This window comes from Scaptodrosophila lebanonensis, unplaced genomic scaffold, assembly GCF_003285725.1.
Source record: "Scaptodrosophila lebanonensis strain 11010-0011.00,11010-0021.00 unplaced genomic scaffold, SlebRS2 tig00000024-arrow-pilon, whole genome shotgun sequence".
Lineage (NCBI taxonomy): Eukaryota > Metazoa > Arthropoda > Insecta > Diptera > Drosophilidae > Scaptodrosophila > Scaptodrosophila lebanonensis.
Window position 1 is genome coordinate 694,454 of NW_022060538.1, and position 19,611 is coordinate 714,064.

Sequence of the window (19,611 nt, forward strand, 5' to 3'; positions counted from 1 at the left end):
TAGACCACAAATATTTTGAAAGTTTTCTGTGAATTAGGCTTAGCGGTTGTGCCAAGTGACCCCAAGTTAGCTTCTATCCTTTCCCTTCAGTCCGGCTAATGGCAATTGACCCCTTTGCATTACACACTGGACTAGTTCCTAGTCCCTTATTGAAGCAGCACCGTAGTAGCAAAACTTTGATATAATAAAAAAAAGATTTTTAAAAAATTGATAAACGCATGATATTTGCGTTGTCTTTTATGGTCTGAAGTGCAATAACGCTAAAAGAAAAGATTAGAAAAGATAGTCAAGCCCTTTGTTCGTTCGTCAAGTACCAAAAAATATTAAGCAAGAATGGTTGCTTTTTTTGCCTTCCTACCTATTCTATTGCGTGTCACCTGCCGCAGATTGCCATGACAGCTGTGGTGATGCGTGAGCAATGCAGCTGGCAAAAATATATTTAAAATTAATAACTATATTAAATATTTATTATTCGTTATTATAATATTAATATTCATTTGTCGTAAATGTGTATTATACAATTTCTGGTAGTCATAAGTCAACGCAGAAACAACAACAACAGCTGCGGGCATGGCTTTGGCAGAGATTACATTTATTTACTATAACTTTCGTCATAATTGACCTATTATAATTAAACTGAACGCACGGACACATAATCATAAGCTGTATGAAACTGCTTCGCTTTTGTTTTTCCACTACGACGGCTCAACGTGCACGCATTCTAAAAGTCGACCACAAATTCTTTGCTCATTTTCACAAGTGTGTACTTCCGAAAAATTTTTTACAAATGATGATAGGACAATACTGTTGGCACGAACAGCCGCAAGATAGAAACATTTCTATTCTACGAGAGCAAAACGCCGAGTACTTAAATTCAACTCATCCTCACTAACGCCGAACATTTCGTCGAGAACAACAAATTCGGCCAACATGCTCGCGTGTGGGTAGGTTGCTTTCAATATGTATGTACATTCTTTGTACATCCTTTTACCTTTTAGGTACAGGCTATAATAAATAACCAAGAAAGAAATGCTGAACTCGAGCAGGCTCAACTCTTAAATACCCTGTACCTCCCACCAAAAAGGAAAAAATGGGAAAAAAATTAAATTAAATTAAAATAAAAAATTAACTTGACCTGCCTAGGACTTAGGAGAATCTGGATACCAAGTTTGGTTATTCTAGCTCTTGTACATCCTGAGATCCTTGCGTTCATACAGACAGACGGACAGACAGAGGGACAGACAGACGGGTATGGTTATATCGACTCGTCATACTGATCAATAATATATATACTTTGTGGGGTCTGCCACGCCTCCTTCTGCCTATTACATACATTCGCACTAAACTAGTATACCCTTTTACCCTTTGGGTACAGGGTATAAAAATAATAATAATAAAAAAATAAATAAATAATAAAATAAAATAGGAAAAGAATTTTTATATTTTACCATTTATTATAGAATAGCAACAGTTTTTTGGTAATCCCTGTTGTGCGGAACAATTTTTCGAAAAATTTTTATATTCTTACTGATATATTAATTGAGAGAAATAACTATATATATAAAGCGATATATTTTTTCAGTGTAATTTTAAGTATAATTGTTTTTCCGATTTTGCCGTTTAATTTGAAATAATTTGGATTTTGTATGGTTTTGCAGTTCGATATGATGTAAATTAAAAATGGATACTCCAAATCAAAGCATCGATGTTTGATCTCTACAAAAGAATCGATTATTTCGATTCTTGGTTGTATTGTTTCCGTCTCCATAAAGAAACTACCTTGTTAATCTTGCGAGTATGGGTATGCTTTTCCATTTTGTTTTTTTGATTTAGTAAATAGTTTATTAATCAATCATATATTGGGCGTTGTTTTCAGTAGATTGCAACGACGCTGCAGCAGTATTAAAATTAGAAAAACACCTGGCCCTGCTTAAAGAGGAATATACGAAGTTACAACGAAATTATGGGGAATTGGAACGCAAGTATGGAGAAGTTATCGCATCAACATCGGATTTAGAATCAACAGGACAGTTAAGCAGTTTTGTATCGCGACTTTTATTGACTGTTACCTCATTGTATGGGCGTTCGGTTTACTCTGATATAAGCATAAGAACTAGTGCCAAAGTTATGCCGGCGCACAAATTTGTGCTCCATGCTCGGTCAGATGAGTGGGGCGAAGAAGTTCTTGAGGGAAAGCAGGAATTGGATTGGTCTGATTTGGAAGAGGATATTGCGATGTCCCTGTTACGGTGGACCTATACGGATATAGTCGACTTGAAAAATGATAGGCTTGCTTTAGGCCTTCTACGTGTGTCCCATCGATTTGGTTTACCAACACTTTTGGGCTTGTGTGAGCGTGCTTTGGTAGCTTCGGTGGGCGTGCGGTCCTGTGTTCGATTCTACTGTGTGGCAGAGGAAGTGGGAGCTTCTACTCTACTTGAATATTGCTCAGGAATCATATCTACACACTGGGATGATTTGACTGCCCAGGATTTCGAACACATGTCTGGGCCTCTGCTGTTTAAAATGCTAAAAAGCAAAACAAAGTACCCGCTTCATGCCGCTGTTCGGCTGTTGCGCGAGGACGTTGTATTCTTGTGCCTTATTGAAAATGATGGAATGGTGAGTATTGGGATTTTCGTTGTATTTGAAGTTACTATATTTACCACTATTCGAGTTTATTGCCACGATTTCTTAGTTCTTTTAAAGTTGTTTCGAAAATTCGTTCTCAGTATATGTATGTATGTCTGTTAAGTTAACAAGTTTTTCTTTTAGAAGATAACTTGGAATTTATGTATACAATTTTAACCACACATAAGTAAATATTGCAGAGGTCAGGATACACAAGACACCCATGAGTTTACAAAAATGCAAATTACTTTAAAAATATTGGTGCGCTGACAACAGTTAATCTCTAAATTAGTTTAGACGTCCAAGTTTCACAATTTTCTTATTCATAGTCTAATTAAAAACCACCCACTTGTGACAATACCAAGGCGATGTACCAGAAAATCATAATTAATACTTTGCTGTGGAGATTAGGGTGATTGGATGAATTACATAAATCTCCACGACAGTAACAGTGGACGTTTCTTGATCCAGCCAAGTTATTGCCTTTGATTTCTTTACAACCCTCTGCGTATACTTCTTGAACTAAATGCTCCTGTTCCCATTGTTTATTGCGAAAAACCTAAAAATGAAACGGGTATAATAATACACTGAATTAAATGTAAGCTGTCCAAATATTTCACACCTGAGTCGTGTTCTTTTGTTGAGCGCAGCCCCTTGTTATGGTTTCTTGTCTTTGTCCATTCTGAAGGTGCAAAACAGAAACTGACTTTAGACACATTGTAGAGTAACGACACTCTACTGTGTATTCCGATGTCTCGATGAACTTTGAGCACAATGGAGTAACCTGGGTTTTATTGTCGACAACATATTTTTCAACCGTTACGGAACATTTGTAGCATTGTAAAGCATCACAGGTACCGAAGTTTCCTAAATTGAAATTGTAAAATTTAAAGTCACGTGAAAAATTTAAAATCTCATATTTAATTGTGCATTTATACTGCATGCTTAAGGAATTTAACTCTGAGTTTGATGTCGCTATTTACATTTGCTTTATGCACATTCTATGTTATTGGTTTGATTTTGATCTGTTATAACTAAAAGCTCCTGTTCCTAGTATATGGTGAATATACTGTGTATGTATGGACAGTACGTAAGTTAGGTCATACCCATTTGATTCTGTTTTACACATCTTAAGGAATATGAATGGTATATGCATATAATACAATATCTACATATGTATGCATGTATAACTAAATATGTACATATGTATGTATGTACATATGTATACTTATTGGGTCGCCTTAGTGCGAGTACTATCAGTACTATATGTTTTAACAATATCTTATGCAAGTATTTATATAGCAAATATGTACATATGTATGTACTTTTTTAAATAAATGCACACATACGATGGTGAACGCGATTACCAACCCAAAAAATCAATAAACATAACGCAAATAAACAACCAGCGACTGTTTTCTGCCAATTTTGTGCTCGGCATTTTACTTTAGTGGCAGTAAGGTTCTCTCTCACAGTCGGTAATGATGTCCTTCTAGCATTTGATAGATAAATCGGAACTCTGGAAGTAACAATAACACATTCCGTATTTTCAAAATTGTTTTCTAATTTTTTATTTTATTACTATTGTACATATGAATGTATGTATGTGTGTATATGCGGTGCAATTGGAAAAATAATTTTTCTGCACAATTAATTTTTTTTAATTGTTCTTGATTGTTGTGTTAATATCTCTTAAACCTGTCCATACACATTTCCATTTGCCACATAATGATACTTTCATTTAGAAATAGGTCTATCGATTGCGAAAAATCAAACGACAATCAAGTTAACAGTATAGTGATGTGTTTATTTAAATAAAAAATTGTTTTATGTAATTCAGCTATAAAACGAATTAATACAGATAAAATTCCGCAAAAAGAAACAAATATGAAACAGGCTAATATAAATGGACACGTTGTGGATGCATGCTATAGAGTTGCTAAAAGAATATCGATATAATTTTTTTTTTTGTAAATATCGGCGACTTGCTATTCCGTTTTATCTGACGATTTTACTCATTCGATCGCTAAAGGGAATCTGAATCCTGAGGTGAATGCTGGTTCAGCATTTGTGCTTACAATTATACGTTTATTTACTATATGATATATCTCTTCCGACACTCTGTAAGTTTTTAAAGAGTTAATTTCCCAAATAGCAAATTACTTTGTCACGATTCGAGAGCTAGCCCATAAAGTACAATAAATAAATGTATGGCTATATGTGCATCCATACATATGTACATACATATGTATATTTATGTACATACATATATAATATGATAGGGATAAATCAAGGCAAGTAATTTCTAGAAAGTTATTTGGTCAACTTATGCAACTGCACAAAATTTAAATGAGCATACACATACATTATGTACATACATGTATGTATGTTTGTATATATATGTATCTACCTTTATCATAAATATTTCTTCTACTTTTTAATAAAAAGTTACAAAAATACAGCTCAGTTGTATTGTATTCTTGTATTCTTTCTCAGAGTAAATAAACCAAGTTTAAAGTTAATCTGATTTCTAATTCTCTAAAAACCACTTCTTGGTGCTCACCCACACTTTAACAGGTTCTTAACGCTTACCATTTGGGCTCTGCGTTGATACACACATACATAAATACATATAATGGGTTGAAAAAGCATATATATATTATACTATTTTATATACATATATGTATGTATGTACATGCATACATACATAAACATGTATGTAAATAAAATACATACATATGTACATATGCTTAAATATATAGATTGTGACATTGAGGGCTAATAGTTTCTAGAATTAAACACTTTAAAATTTAACAACGACATACATACATTCCTCATTTATAAGTGCAGCTCGTTCAAAAATCTGGACTGACCCTGTCCCGCGCGGGCATTTAATTTTGATTTAAAAATCGGGACGTCTGGCAACGCTGATGGGTACATTTTATTTTTTGATGCAGGCGCTATCTATCCCCATATGCATGTACATACATATACATACATATAAATGTATGTATTCAATTGTACAGTTCAACACTAATCCATATATGTTTTTTGAATGTGAATGTTGATAGTTTAAAAGAAGTGTTTCTGCTTTTGCAAATCGCAAGAATACGAAATAAGCTTAACGCTTAATGTCTCCCAGAATTCTGCAGCATACATTTGTAGCGTTGTTAGCTGACGCAACCGTTTAACACAAACAATAAATCGCTAGTAAATATGCGATCAGCTGATATGCTAGAGATGGGATAACCTAATTGGCTGTAAAAACACACGAATCCGTATGCACGGTGAATGGATACACAAATTTTTCGTTCGAAATCGAATAATTCAACAGGACTTTTAAAAAAAAAAACAACAAATTGTTTTTTCGGCAATTCAATTTATTTTATTCAAAATAGTCTCCTTCTGCTTCAATACAGCTTTTTGCACGATCCAAAAGCATGTCAAACGAGTGTTTTAGCTCGTTGGCCGGTATGGCCGCCAGTATGCCGGTGCAAGCCTTTTGAATGGCCTCTACGTCTGCTTGAAAACGCTTTCCTTTCATGGGCAAATGCATTTTTCCGAAAAGGTAGAAGTCGCACGGTGCCATATCAGGTGAATACGTCGAGTGGTAAATGGTTAAAATGTGATTTTTGGTCAAATAATCGGTCACAAGCGTCGATCGTCTGAGCAATTTTTGGTCGTCAGTCAATTTGTGCGGAACAAACCGTGCACACACCTTTCGTAAGCCCAAATGTTCGGTCAAAATGTTTTGGAGATGTTCAATTCCATTTCCATAAATTTCAATGATTTCGGCTGATTTTTGATGAATTCACGCACAGTTTCGATGGAATTTTCGGTGATCACCAATTTTGATTGGCCCACATGTTGATCGTCATTTATGTCCTCCCGACCACTTTGAAAACGTTGAAACCACTCGTGCACTCTGCTACGGGATGGGCAATAATCGTCATAAATTTGTTCCATCAATTGAAACGTTTCGGTAAAAGTTTTACCAATTTTAAAACAAAATTTAATGTTGGCTCTTTGTTCGAAGCTCATTTTCGCACCGATAACACAACTGACACTTAAAACGCAATAACTTCACTTCCAATCGATGAAATGTCATGTCTCATCGATAAAGATAGCAGATTCTAACACTCCAGTCGACATATAGATAGCGCCACCAGGGGGCTCTATATTCAAAAGTCTGTGGCGACTCTGAACAGCACCATCTTTTGCTAATCATACTCAACTAATTTGAACACCTAGTTCCGATATAAGTATTATGATGTGCAATCGATCTCCACGAGGCAAGCTTGCTGGTACGCCGTTACAGCAAACCTATACAAAGTACTTTTTGTTTTATGTTAAACACATCCGCATTATATATTCAGTAGGGAATATTCGAACTTCCCATAAGTCCTGTTTAGTTTGGATATCAATCAATAATTCCATCGAAGTTTGAATACAATTAACAGAAAATTTCAATAATAACATCTTTTAATTTATTGAGATCAATTAGAACAAATCATATACAAACATACATATGTACATATGTACATCTGCCCGCAACGCGAAGCAGAATCTGCTTTCTGCTTTACTATCGCTTACGCAGTCGTTGCCTAGCGACGGTAACTGTAAACTTTTGGCATTTTGCCTTTGAAATTAACAGGCGTAAATGATCAAAACGAAACGCGAGCCACAAATTGACTTGCAGTTGTTGTGGTTTTTCGTTTTAAAAATTTGATTTAAAACCGTAGAACAATATTTATTACAATCAAACAACAGTGCTCGATTGTCCAATGTATACATACATACATACGAATGTACATACATGCTATATATGTACGTACCAGAGAACTGCAACAAGTATGTTCGACCACCCTTGCTGAAAATGCAATCAAATCAGATCTTTGCTTGGTTGCAAACGAGCTTGAACGAGTTGAGTACTCTCAGCATTTTTCTTATGATCGAACTTGCATGAGCAATCTTTCTATTTTTACGAACAAGCACCGGTCTTGATTGGTTTGCTTTCAAACAGTTCAGACTGGGTCCTGATCGAAGCAAACCACACTTTGCAGAATGAGCGTTTGATCGAACGAGTATAGTGCCGTTATTGGTCGAGTATTGTTTGGGTATTGCGCGAGCTATACTCGGGTATTACTCACGGGTATTGCGCAGGTTTTACCCGAGTATGACCGTATAAAATATGCATGTATTGTAGGAGACCGATATGTGAAGTGTTTATGTAGGTGTGTGTGTGTTTGTAACCAATTCGACACTTTTAATGCTTTCTGCACAGTTTATTTTAATCACGTGCGTTCGGTAAGCCTATGCACACACGACTGACTGTCGATGCGCTTACAAAAGAGATCTTAGCCTAAGAAAATATTTGAGCAGTGTGTACACGCAGGATATTATATTAAGAAGTAATAATTGATAATATGCTAGAGCTACACGGTCTTGTGTGCTACACGATCTTGTTTTCTACAATTCGGCCTTCCTACCCCTAAGATCCCCTGATCTTTAATTTAGTTTTGTTATTTGCCTAGACATACTACACTTTAATAATACAATTTTTTTTTAAATTTATATGACAATTTGATTAGTTACTTATTATTTCTATATTTAAGATTTACACGAATTTATTTACTTATTTACTTATCTTTTCCTATCCAATACTTAATGTTTTGGCCACTCCAAACTCCTTGATAAGGGATACGTGACAGTTGAAATCCTTCCACGTATTTTATTAAATATCGATCATTTCATTTCATTATGTACATAAGGGCCTTTGTGCTTAGGTATTAACTTTCTCGAAATTCCCGCCGTACTACCAAAGTTGTTGACCATTATGTAATCCCCTTCTTTGTATACAGTTTCTTTTCTCTTTTTCTGGTTGTAATATTTTTCATTGTTCATCTGTGCCTGTTTTTGATTCCGTTTTTCCTTTTCTCTAATATCTTCCAAATTTCTAACATTTTTATCAACTACTAACTCTTCCAGATTTTCTCTTAGCTCGTCAATAACATTTCCTTTTTGCTCTGTTCCAAATAACATTTTACTAGGCGTCTGATTTATACTTTTTTGAACCGTATTATTTAATGAATATTCAACATTTTCGATAACCGTATCCCAATGCAATCCTTTTTCAGGCTCTACTAATTTCGCTATCATTGGTCCTAGACTCCGATTAACCCTTTCCACCTGTCCATTTGCTTGCGGGGAAGCCGTTGCTATCTTAACATGTTTTACATTGCACTCTTCCAGAAACTGTCGAAATTCCTCTGACGTAAAACAGCTCCCTCTGTCAGAAACAATATACAAGTGCCTGCTGTACGCTCTAAAATAATCCCTTAATAATGCAATTGCTTCCTTTGTATTTGTTGTTTTTGTGGGATACAATCTTATAAACTTCGTAAAACCGTCTATCACTACAAATAAATGCTTCTTCGCCCTTCCTGCATCCACTGGCCCATAATGATCAATGTGAATCATTTCAAATGGGTTATTTCCTTTTGGGATACTGTGTAAGAATCCCTCACCCTTCCCTGATTTTGGTGAAAATGCTACGCACCTTAAGCAATTTCCTATATGAGTGACAACTTTTTCCCTTAATTTTGGAAACCAGTATGTTTTTAAAATTGCTTCTACTACTTTGTCCCGTCCTACATGACCCATTTCATTGTGATATTTATGTAATACCTTATCTTCGATCTCTTCTGGTACGTAAAATAACAGTTTACTGTTATTTGTCTCTCTATAAACTACTCCATTTCTCATTTCAAACAACTTATCTTCTGAATTTTCCAATTTTGCTTTTATATCCTTTAACTTTTTTCCCGAGCCTGAAAGATAACCAAATTCTCTTCAAAGCTATTTGTTTCTACAATTAAAATGTTGGAACTTCTTCTTAGGGCATCTACATGTTGCATTCGCTTTCCTGATCTGTGCACTAACTCGAAATCGTATTCTGATAACTCTAAAGCCCACCTGGCGATTCTTGGGTTTAGTTCGATTTTATTCAAAGTTAATGTCAACGAGTTACAATCTGTAACAATTTTAAACCGTTTTCCTTGTACATATATTCTAAATCTTCTTAACGCATAAATAATGGCTAACGTTTCCAATTCAAAGCTATGATATTTTGCTTCTTCTTTAGTTGTTATCTTTGAGAAATAAAATATAGGGTGTAACTTCTTGTCTTCCTTCCTCTGTAATAGTACAGCCCCAAAACCAATTGCACTAGCATCACAGTGCAGTTCTATTTCGTCTTTATAATCATACAATGCTAACACTGGAGCTTCGATTAATTTTTTTTTAAGATAGTTAAAACAATTTACTTCTTTTTCCATAAAAACAAACTCTTTGTCCTTTTTTAATAAATCATATAAGGGCTTAGCTAACGTTGAAAAGTCCTTTATAAATCTCCGAAAGTAAGAGCATAGCCCAAGAAAACTCCTAATCCCATGTACCTTATCTGGTACCGGAAAGTTTTGAATAGCTTCTACCCCTTATCATCAGCCCGAATGACTTCACCCGTTATTAGAAAACCTAGGTATTTTACACTTGATTTTAAAAATTGTCCATTCTAAGCTCTAGTTTATTCTTCACTAATCTATCAAAAACTTCTTCCATAATTTTTAAATGTTCCTTCATATCCTTGCTTGCTACCATTATGTCGTCCATATAAACAATGAGTTTATCTTCTCTAATCATATCAGCGAAAATTTTATTTATAAACCGGAACACTCTTTCTCTGTATATGATAATCTTCTAGGTGAACAACTAAAGGGCTTCGACTGTTCCAAATTTAATTTAATTTCATATCTTACATCTGGCTTGTTTGGACTTTGCTTATTTATATACATATCTTCCAACAACTGCTTAAATTGACAACGAACTTTATATTCGACATTTTCATTTATATTATACTCAACCTTATCATGAAGAATATTTATATTAAACAATTCTCTCTCAATATCACTCAAAGCTGATTCATTTAGTAGTGCTTTTTCATTTATTAGAAACTCATTATCATAACTTTTAAATTTATTTATACCTTTCTTGTTAACTATTTTATCACCTGCTTTAGTTTCCTTTTTGTCACTTACTATACAATCAATTCCATCATATGCCTTTCTAACCGTTTCGTCGCTCAACTTTTTTACATTTGCTCTATTTACATTTTTATCATTTTCTTTATTAACATTTTCATAACTAACCATTTCACCATTTTGCTCTTCCGTGCTCATTTTTCTTTTTTTAATTTCAGCGTGTTCATTTGTGGTTTCAAGTTCTTCCAACGTAACCATTTTCAAGGTGTTTAGGTCCAAATTTAAATTACATGCTTCCATAAAATTCCTGCCCAATACCGCATTATGACTCATTGATTCGTTCGCCACTATAGTTAAATGAAAATACACTTTATTTAAATTTTTGAAAACGTAACATAAAATTTTTCCATGCGTCTTTAGACGACTTTTATTTAAACCGTAGTATGAACTTAATACTGGAAATTTCATTATATTTTCTGGTACAATAGATATTTTAATAAACGAGATTGGGCTTCCCGAATCTATGAGGCATTCTGAATTTAATGGGTCGTTAATAGAATCCTTAAAATAAATTTTAAATAATCTTACATAGTTGTTGCTGCTTCCACCCATATTTTTGACGCTGTTTCCGCCGCCGCTTTTGTTCTGTGGACATTGAGCCACCCAATGCCCCATCACGCCGCATGTAAAACACGTGCCAGGTGCTCTTTTCGGTTTCAGACACTCCTTAGCTAGATGACCTTGTGAGTTACAATGGTGGCAGCGAACATTTCCACTGCGTCTCTCTCCAGCCACCACCGCCCTTTCAACATTGCCCGCTCGAATTGTAGGTAAGGTCTTCTGAGCAAACGAACGCCTCATCTGTGCAATATCGCCGAAACATTGAATACGCGCTTGAGTGCGTAACCCTTCATGCGGTATGCCTTCGATAACTCGATGAAGTAACTCCTCCTGATTTGCTTGATCAATATTGATGTTGTATGATAGCATCAACTTGTCGTTCATGTATGTTGCAAACTTCTCATTAATTTTCCATATACGAGCCTCAAACTCGCGTCTTGCCTCTGCTTTTGAATTTCTTTCGCCAAAGGCAAATATTAGTTGCTCACATAAATCCTCTATTGGATTTGCATGCAACCAAGCACAAGCACTGCCTTTTAGCTTCGCTACGAAAAGCATACGCAAAGAAACACCGTGAACGCCATAAATATTAGCAATATTTTTTATTTGCATAATCCACTTGCGTGCACACGTTTGGCCATTGTATCCCCTCAAGATCTCAGTAGCTAACCTCAATGATATGTCACTGCTATGAACTGATGAAATAGCTTGAACGGAGGCACCCTGTTGTGCGATAGTGTCACTCCATTTTTCACTCATTTTGCTCTCTGTTGTTTTATTGAGAGCCGTTTCTTCGTTTCTTGCTGTCGCCTCGCCTTCGTCTGTTGTCGTCATGTGTTTTCGTTTCGCTTTGTGCTGTTGCCAATCCGTTTGTCGCTTCTTCTGCTGATGTTTTACCGTTACGTACAGTCGTCACAGCTTTTGCACGCTGCTATTTTTTACTGCCGGTTGCTGTTTTGACGCCTCGAACAACATTAGATGCTTCTTGAACTGACTCAATAACTGCTGCAGCTTTCCGATCGTGTCGTCCCTTTCTAATTCCACTGACATCGCTTGACTCGCTGCATTATAAGCTCTTTGCTCTTGTGCCATGCCGATTTCGTCCAGCGCTACCAGTGGAAGCCTTTCATTTGCATCTTCCTTCATCACGTCGGCCAGCAAATTGGGATCTCCACGATTCTCTACCGGTATCGCATTTAATCGTGCAATTACTTCGGCTTTGTTGCCCGTGGATGGCATGTTTAGTATAACCAACCACTTTTTTAGTGTCTACAACGATAATTCGTCAAGTCCATATCAAAATTTTTCAGCCACTTAGTTCGGACCACTTCTGATTTGTAGGAGACCGATATGTCAAGTGTCTATGTAGGTGTGTGTGTGTATGTTTCTAACCAATTCGACACTTTTAATGCTTTCTGCACAGTTTATTTTAATCACGTGCGTTCGGTAAGCCTATGCACACACGACTGACTGTCGATGCGCTTACAAAAGAGATCTTAGCCTAAGAAAATATTTGAGCAGTGTGTACACGCAGGATATTATATTAAGAAGTAATAATTGATAATATGCTAGAGCTACACGGTCTTGTGTGCTACACGATCTTGTTTGCTACAGTATGTACATATTTATATATTTGTGCGTACATGTGTTGTTTGCAAATATGCGCAAACATGTGTATATGTATGTAGGTATTTTAAATAAAGTGGTACAGAATGAAAAGAAAACATATGTATACATATATTTATGTGATATTTAGCATGATTTTATTTCTTAAAAAAGGAGCTGAAATATCTTTAAAAAAAAAAACAAATTAATATAAATTAAAATAGCATAACTTTTTTTAATTTAATAAAAAGGTATTTCTTTTCGCTAATAGTTTTGTTGGCTTCTTTAATTTATATGCAATTACATACTTGTATACGAAGTTACTATTGAACTAATAGCCGAAAAAACAATAGAAAATGCAAGTGCACGTGCACCCGCCGTTTGATGGGCATGGGCCGGCTATTTTCGGCCCGACACGATACGGCCACGAAATGAACCTTTGGAAACACGCACGCGCACGCACGACGATAATATTTCTAAACACGAACATGTTATAACCATTAAACGTAAAAACGAAAAATATATCCATATTAAGCACTTTAAATTTGTATTAAAAAATATGTACTCATCTATATTTGAGCTAAGAAGCCGATCTCGTCGCTTATTTTAGATTTCTCTAGAAGCGAAAAAAACACGTTCACTTGTTTGAAAAGCTGTCAGGGATGTATTGATATTTGCTTTAGCAATTCCAAATTTTTTTTGCTTCCAGTTTTTTAACACACAAATTCCTGGATCAACAGCAGTACATATATAGTTATATATTTCAAAATCTATTGTTGACCTGACCAGAAATTGTTTTTGCATTATTAGTGTGCAATAATTAACAAAAGTAGTGTTGACTACTTTTAAGCCCTGTACCCAAAGCATGAAAGGGTATACTAGTTTTGTGCGAATGTATGTAACAGACAGAAGGAGGCGTCGCAGACCCCCAAAAGAACATATATTATTGATCAGGATGACAAGCCGAGTCGATATAGCCATGTCCGTCCGTCTGTATGAACGCAAGGATCTCATAAAATATAAGAGGTAGAACAACCAAACTTGGTATCCAGATTCTCCTAAAACCCAGATAGTATGACTTTTTTTTTCGATGCACCCGCCACTCCCCCGCATTTCGTGTTTTTTTCCATAACTTCCGTAGTTTTTTGTACTCAAATTTGGCAAATAGCTCCTTATTTATTATGAGTCCGTATGCCAAGTTTCATTATGATATGTCAATTATGAAGAAAGTTATAGCCATAAATAAAATGCTCTGCTTGTAGATCTGCCCACCGCTCTGCCCGCAGCTGTTGTTGTTGTTGCTTTGTCTTATTCCTGTACTGCATAAATACACGCATATAAACACGCATTGACACGAAGATGTAAATGTTTGCTGTTGAAACTGTACTTTGTATGTATGTACATATGTACTGAATATTTATACTCTGTACATGAAATGTACTTAAGTATATTAGGTTTGCGGGTGCTGAAAAATGTAACAGGTAGAAGGAGGCGTGGCAGACCCCACAAAGTATATATATTCTTGATCAGCATGACGAGACGAGTCGATCTGCCCGGGGCTGTTGTTGATGTTGCTGTTTGGTTGACTGCGAAAATGCTTACACAGACACGAATAGATGTGCATAGGCATACATACACTCACACAGGCGCAATTGCTATGTAAATGTGCAATTATAAACCCTTTACGTGAGTTCGAATACCGAGAGAGGGAAAATCGATCAAATTTTTTTTTTATTTTCTTCATTTTTTTATTTTCTATAATTATTGTAAACATATGTACAGAGTATTTCAAAGTCGGGACACCCGACTTTAGCTTTTTTACTTGTTTTTATTTAATTTATTTTATTTAAAAAAAAATTTTTTTTTTAATTTCCTTTTTTGTGGAGAGTACAGGGTATTTTACTGTCGGGCTTGCTCGACTGTAGCGTTCTATCTTGTTTTTATTACTTTAGTTGTTAATATTTGTTCGTTTTATATTCGTGTTTGCTCGTGCGTGTTTCCGATGGTTTGCGTACATTACATATTGCTCTTCACGTTCATCCTTCGCTGTTCGCGCTTCTGACTCTTGGGATGCGGCAAATCGTCCCGTGTCTTAATAGAACATCGAAATGTTTAATATGAGTCAGGAAAACTACATAATAAGAAGATCGCTAGCAATTCATCGCCAATTTTATTTATTTTTTTCTCTGCATCGAAAATAATCAATTAAATGCTTACGCACGTCATTTTCTGCATTCAATTGTGATAATGCACCTCGTTTCAATAGCTTTTGCTTTTTTCACGAGTCTTTTCGATCGAAATGTTTCCTTTCATTTCGACCATCATTGTTGTTTCATAATTTTTTATATTCTTTATTCATATTTCTATAGCTAACTGCGATGGGTTCACCGACAACAAGATATCTGTACGTGTCTTTTCGTCACGTGTTTCCCACTCGCTCCGTTCGTCTCGGCAACTTTTCGTTCCATCGACATATTTCCATAGTGCGTTCTTCATAAGAACTGCACGCATTTGTAGTTTTCACGTATCATAGTTCTTCGTGTTTAGCGGTTCTATTTTAACGAAAGAACTTGCCATTTTTCAGAGCTGACAGCTTTCGACTTTTCACATTTTAGTAATTCACTCTATGCGTAATCTGGGCCCATAACCTATAGCGGAGTCGAGTCTGATTTAATGTCATTTACTAATAATGTTTTAATGTTATTTACAACGTGTAAGGTGGACTGTAAAAAGAATAAGGCAAGTTGTAGACATAGAAAGTTGCCAGATTGCTACTTTGATATAAACATATGTACTTATGTTATGTATAGCCATATTTCAACAATAGCACTACTTAGTTTCATAAAGGTATAATATTTAAAATCCAACTTTAATCCATGTTTAATGAATTGTGCGACACTTTTAACTTTTTATCTCCCTCAGTTACCAGAGCTGGTCAATGTTTTGTCTGAAGACGGACAATTACCACTCCAAATGGCTTTATGCGCTAAAAACTTGGCGATCGCTCAAACTCTTATAAAAAATGGAAATGCCGATGTAAACGCCTATGACGCCAAAGTAAATATTATGTAACAAGTTGACTTCCCAAAAAAATAAAGTTTTGATTTATCAGGGCTCGACATTGCTTATAGATGCTGTAACAAGATCAGATGAATTTGCTGCAAATTTTTTACTAGATCATGGATGTAGTACGGATCTTCTCTCCAGGTTTGAAAAACATAATTCTCATTGTTGTATTAAAAGTTAAACACCAACGTATATTAAACCATTTTAGACCATCAGCTGATACCGCACTTCACATTATCTCCAGCTATACGCGTACTAAGACAAACCATGACACTTTTGAACGCATGCTTAACGTTGGTAAAAAGATCCTGCAACATAAGCCTAATGTCAATATTCAAAATTTAAAAGGACAGACACCATTACACGTTGCGATTATTTCGGAAAACACCGCTATGGTGAATCTATTACTGGACGATCCAAATATAGACATCAACATTCGATCGAAAGACGAGAAGTGTGCCTTAGAATTGAGTTTAAGACAAAGTATGTCATCATCTAATGAGGGGTTGGAGCTGGCAGCAAAACTGCTTAGACTAGGCGCAGAGCCAAACCCTTTAAAGTCGGTAACACGTGACAGTTTATTACAAGTACTCTGTGATGGAGGGAAACCATTTGAGGAAGCCGCCATATTTTTAGCTGATTTTGCCAATTTAAACCATGTAAATGAAAGCGGATTCACTGCGTTGCATATCGGTGCGCAGCATAATCTTGCCAGATTGGTTGCAAAATTACTTTCTTTAGGAGCTGAACCTAATGTCCAACCGATAGCTGCGGGTTTAAAGTCAGCTCTACACATAGCTGTGAAGGCGAATGCTATGGAGGTTATCAAACAGTTTGTTCAGTTTCAAAGCCAAGGAGATCAAAAGCATAAACCTGATTTTAACTGCAAAGATGCAGGTGGTGACTCACTCTTAAGCCTTAGTTTGGCTCTAAATCAAACCCATCTTGTTCCCATACTTATAAACGGTGGTGCTGATATCAATGTAAGAAACGGCCGTGACCTTACATTACTTCAACAGGCCATACTAAACAAAGATAGCGAAATGGCGTTATTTTTATTAGATCAGGGAGCTGACATTAATTCGTTAACAGGTGAATCACATTTATACATAAAATTATTGAAAAACATATGAACTCATAATCAACTGGTCCAAATTAACAGGTCAACAGCAGACCGTTTTGGAGTTGTCTATAAACTGTAACTTGCCAAAAGTGGTGGACGCGTTGTGCAAACGGGGGGTGGCACTTAGTGCTCAGGAAAATGGTAGGGATATGCCATTATGGACAGCTTTGGAACTGGGTTTTGATGATGTTGCGCAAGTGCTCGTACATCACGGTGTCGACACGGACTGCTGGAGCTCAGGGCCCGACGGATGCCTGCAGACGCTTTTGCATCGTGCAATCGACGAAAATAAGGAAACCATTGCAATATTTCTAATACGAAGTCAATGCGATTTAGATTCCCCACGTCAGCCGGGACCGAATGATGAGAATTGTGAGATCGCTAAAGAAAAGGCATCTCCGCTGCATCTCTGCTGTCAGTGGGGCCTGACAAAGGTATTGCAGACATTAATCGACCATGGAGCCAGTGTCAATGCTGTAGACGCAGAAAACAAGACTCCTTTGCACATTGCAATTGAAAACCAACATGAGGAAATCATTGCCATTCTGCTCTGCCATCCCGGCATTGACTTAAAAGTGCGTGATAATACGGGAAACACCCCCTTTGCTTCTGCTTTGGCGATACGCAACCATAAGGCAGCGCAAAGAATACTTGATCGACTCCCAAATGCAGCCGAACAAATGGATCAACGTGGCCGCAACTTTCTTCACATCGCCATTATGAGGGATGACCTTGAGAGTGTTCTATTTCTATTGGCCATACAAGTGGATGTGAACTCACGGGTGCACGATGCTACCCAGTCCACACCATTGCATTTAGCTGCTACTTCGCAAACTGAGATGATAACGCGCAATCTTATTCTAGCTGGTGCACGGATCAACGAGCGAGACGCCGCGCAGAAGATGCCTTTACATATTGCAGTAGAGCGCGGTAACCTATCTGCAGTATCTGCCCTAATTCAAAACAACGCTGATTTCGACGCTACTGATGCCGAAGGGAACAACGCTCTTCATATAGCCGTACGTGGCGGCCAGCTATCAATTGTTAGAGAGTTGCTGACAGAGTCACGCGTAAATGCTGAGGCGTTAAATCTAAAGGGTCGTAATCCTATGCACGAGCTGTGCCGCGTCGTAGAGGATAACAACGGGGCGTCCATATGTGAATTGTTTCTTGAGTGCATGCCGACGTATCCCATTAATGCGCCTGATATGGACGGCAACACACCATTGCTGATATCGTTTATGCGTGGACAGGCGCCGCTTTGCAAAGTCCTTGTTAAGAATGGTGCGTGCTTGGGCACTGAAAACAGGGATGGAATAAATATTTTTAATTTTAAATTGGCCACGGATCAGTTGCTACACAAATTGTTGGACCAGTTACCCCAAGAATCGCCGTGGGCTGAATCGGATCTGTGCCAGGAATGTCACATAAAGTTTTCCCTTACTATGCGGAAACATCATTGCAGGCATTGTGGTAGAGTACTGTGCTCAAAATGTTCCAACAACGACGTTCCCATTCTTAAATTTGGTATTAACAAACCTGTAAGAGTTTGCGGTGTCTGTTTTAATGTACTTCATGGCAGTAGCATATGATATCCTCTATGATAAAAGTATTTAAAAAACTCTACGTGTGCATTTCTTTGTAGCAGTCCTAGGATAAGCATCTGGTATTTCCAAGTACATTTATCGATGCAAATATTTCTTTTCGTTAAAAAATATTCATTATTTATTTTATCTAATTAAAATGAATGATTTTTTTATTGTCATACATAATATGTATACATATATTAAGAAATGGAAAATTATAATAAATAAACAAATATAGTTTTGGATTTTTATACCCTGTACCCAAAGGTTAAAAGGGTATACTAGTTTTGTGCGAATGTAAGGAGGCGTGGCAGACCCCACAAAGTATATATATTCTTGATCAGCATGACGAGACGAGTCGATATAGCCATGTCTGTCTGTCTGTCTGTCTGTCCGTCTGTCTGTCTGTCCGACTGTCCGTCCGTATGAACACCTGGATCTCACAGACTATAAGAGATAGAGACACCAAATTTTGCACAAAGATGCCTTATGTGTGTATTCTATACGAGTTTGTTTTATTTTTTTTATTTCCCCCCCCCCCCCCCCCCCCCACTTCCCCCCTATGGAGGTTTTCCCGATTTTCCATTCGTATAATCGCCTATATCTCGGAGACTATAAGACCTAGGAACACCAAGATCCCAGATGCCTTGTGTGAATACGCAGAAAATGTGTATTTTGGAATTTCCCTCCCCCCCCCCCCCCCCCCCCTTCACCACAAATCGCGATTTTTTCTAACTCCCGTAATTCTTGGAATTTGGAACTAAAATTTTGAAAATACCCCGATATAACAAGAAGATATAGCCATAAATATATTTGCTACTGCAGCGCTGCCCGCGGCTGTTGATGCTGGTGCTTTGGTTGACTGCACACATGTTTACACACACACGAATAGCTGCGCATAGGCATACATACACTCAAACAACCGCAATTGCTATGTAAA

The 19,611-nt window shown here is 36.7% G+C and overlaps 2 protein-coding genes across 6 annotated transcripts; one reads left to right on the forward strand and one right to left on the reverse strand.

Annotated features, from left to right (window-relative positions):
• Positions 1 to 1,756: 1,756 nt before the first annotated feature.
• Positions 1,757 to 18,711, forward strand: LOC115620840 (rabankyrin-5). Of its 5 annotated transcripts, XM_030514274.1 has the most exons (6): positions 1,757 to 1,801; positions 1,880 to 2,622; positions 15,819 to 15,953; positions 16,009 to 16,103; positions 16,171 to 17,054; positions 17,125 to 18,711. In XM_030514274.1, exons 1-6 carry the CDS (start codon positions 1,798 to 1,800, stop codon positions 18,675 to 18,677), a joined length of 3,414 nt encoding a protein of 1,137 aa, XP_030370134.1. In that variant the 5' UTR covers positions 1,757 to 1,797; the 3' UTR covers positions 18,678 to 18,711. The 5 variants fall into 5 exon arrangements, with proteins under 5 accessions (XP_030370134.1, XP_030370139.1, XP_030370138.1 ...); XM_030514279.1 differs by lacking the exons at positions 1,757 to 1,801; positions 1,880 to 2,622 and adding an exon at positions 3,683 to 3,704; XM_030514278.1 differs by lacking the exons at positions 1,757 to 1,801; positions 1,880 to 2,622 and adding an exon at positions 3,684 to 3,717.
• Positions 2,662 to 4,231, reverse strand: LOC115620841. Its single transcript, XM_030514280.1, has 4 exons — positions 4,214 to 4,231; positions 4,003 to 4,150; positions 3,254 to 3,498; positions 2,662 to 3,190 (listed from the first exon to the last, which is right to left on the reverse strand). The coding sequence occupies exons 2-4, from the start codon at positions 4,070 to 4,072 to the stop codon at positions 2,966 to 2,968; spliced, it is 540 nt and encodes a 179-aa protein (XP_030370140.1). The 5' UTR covers positions 4,073 to 4,150; positions 4,214 to 4,231; the 3' UTR covers positions 2,662 to 2,965.
• Positions 18,712 to 19,611: the final 900 nt, after the last annotated feature.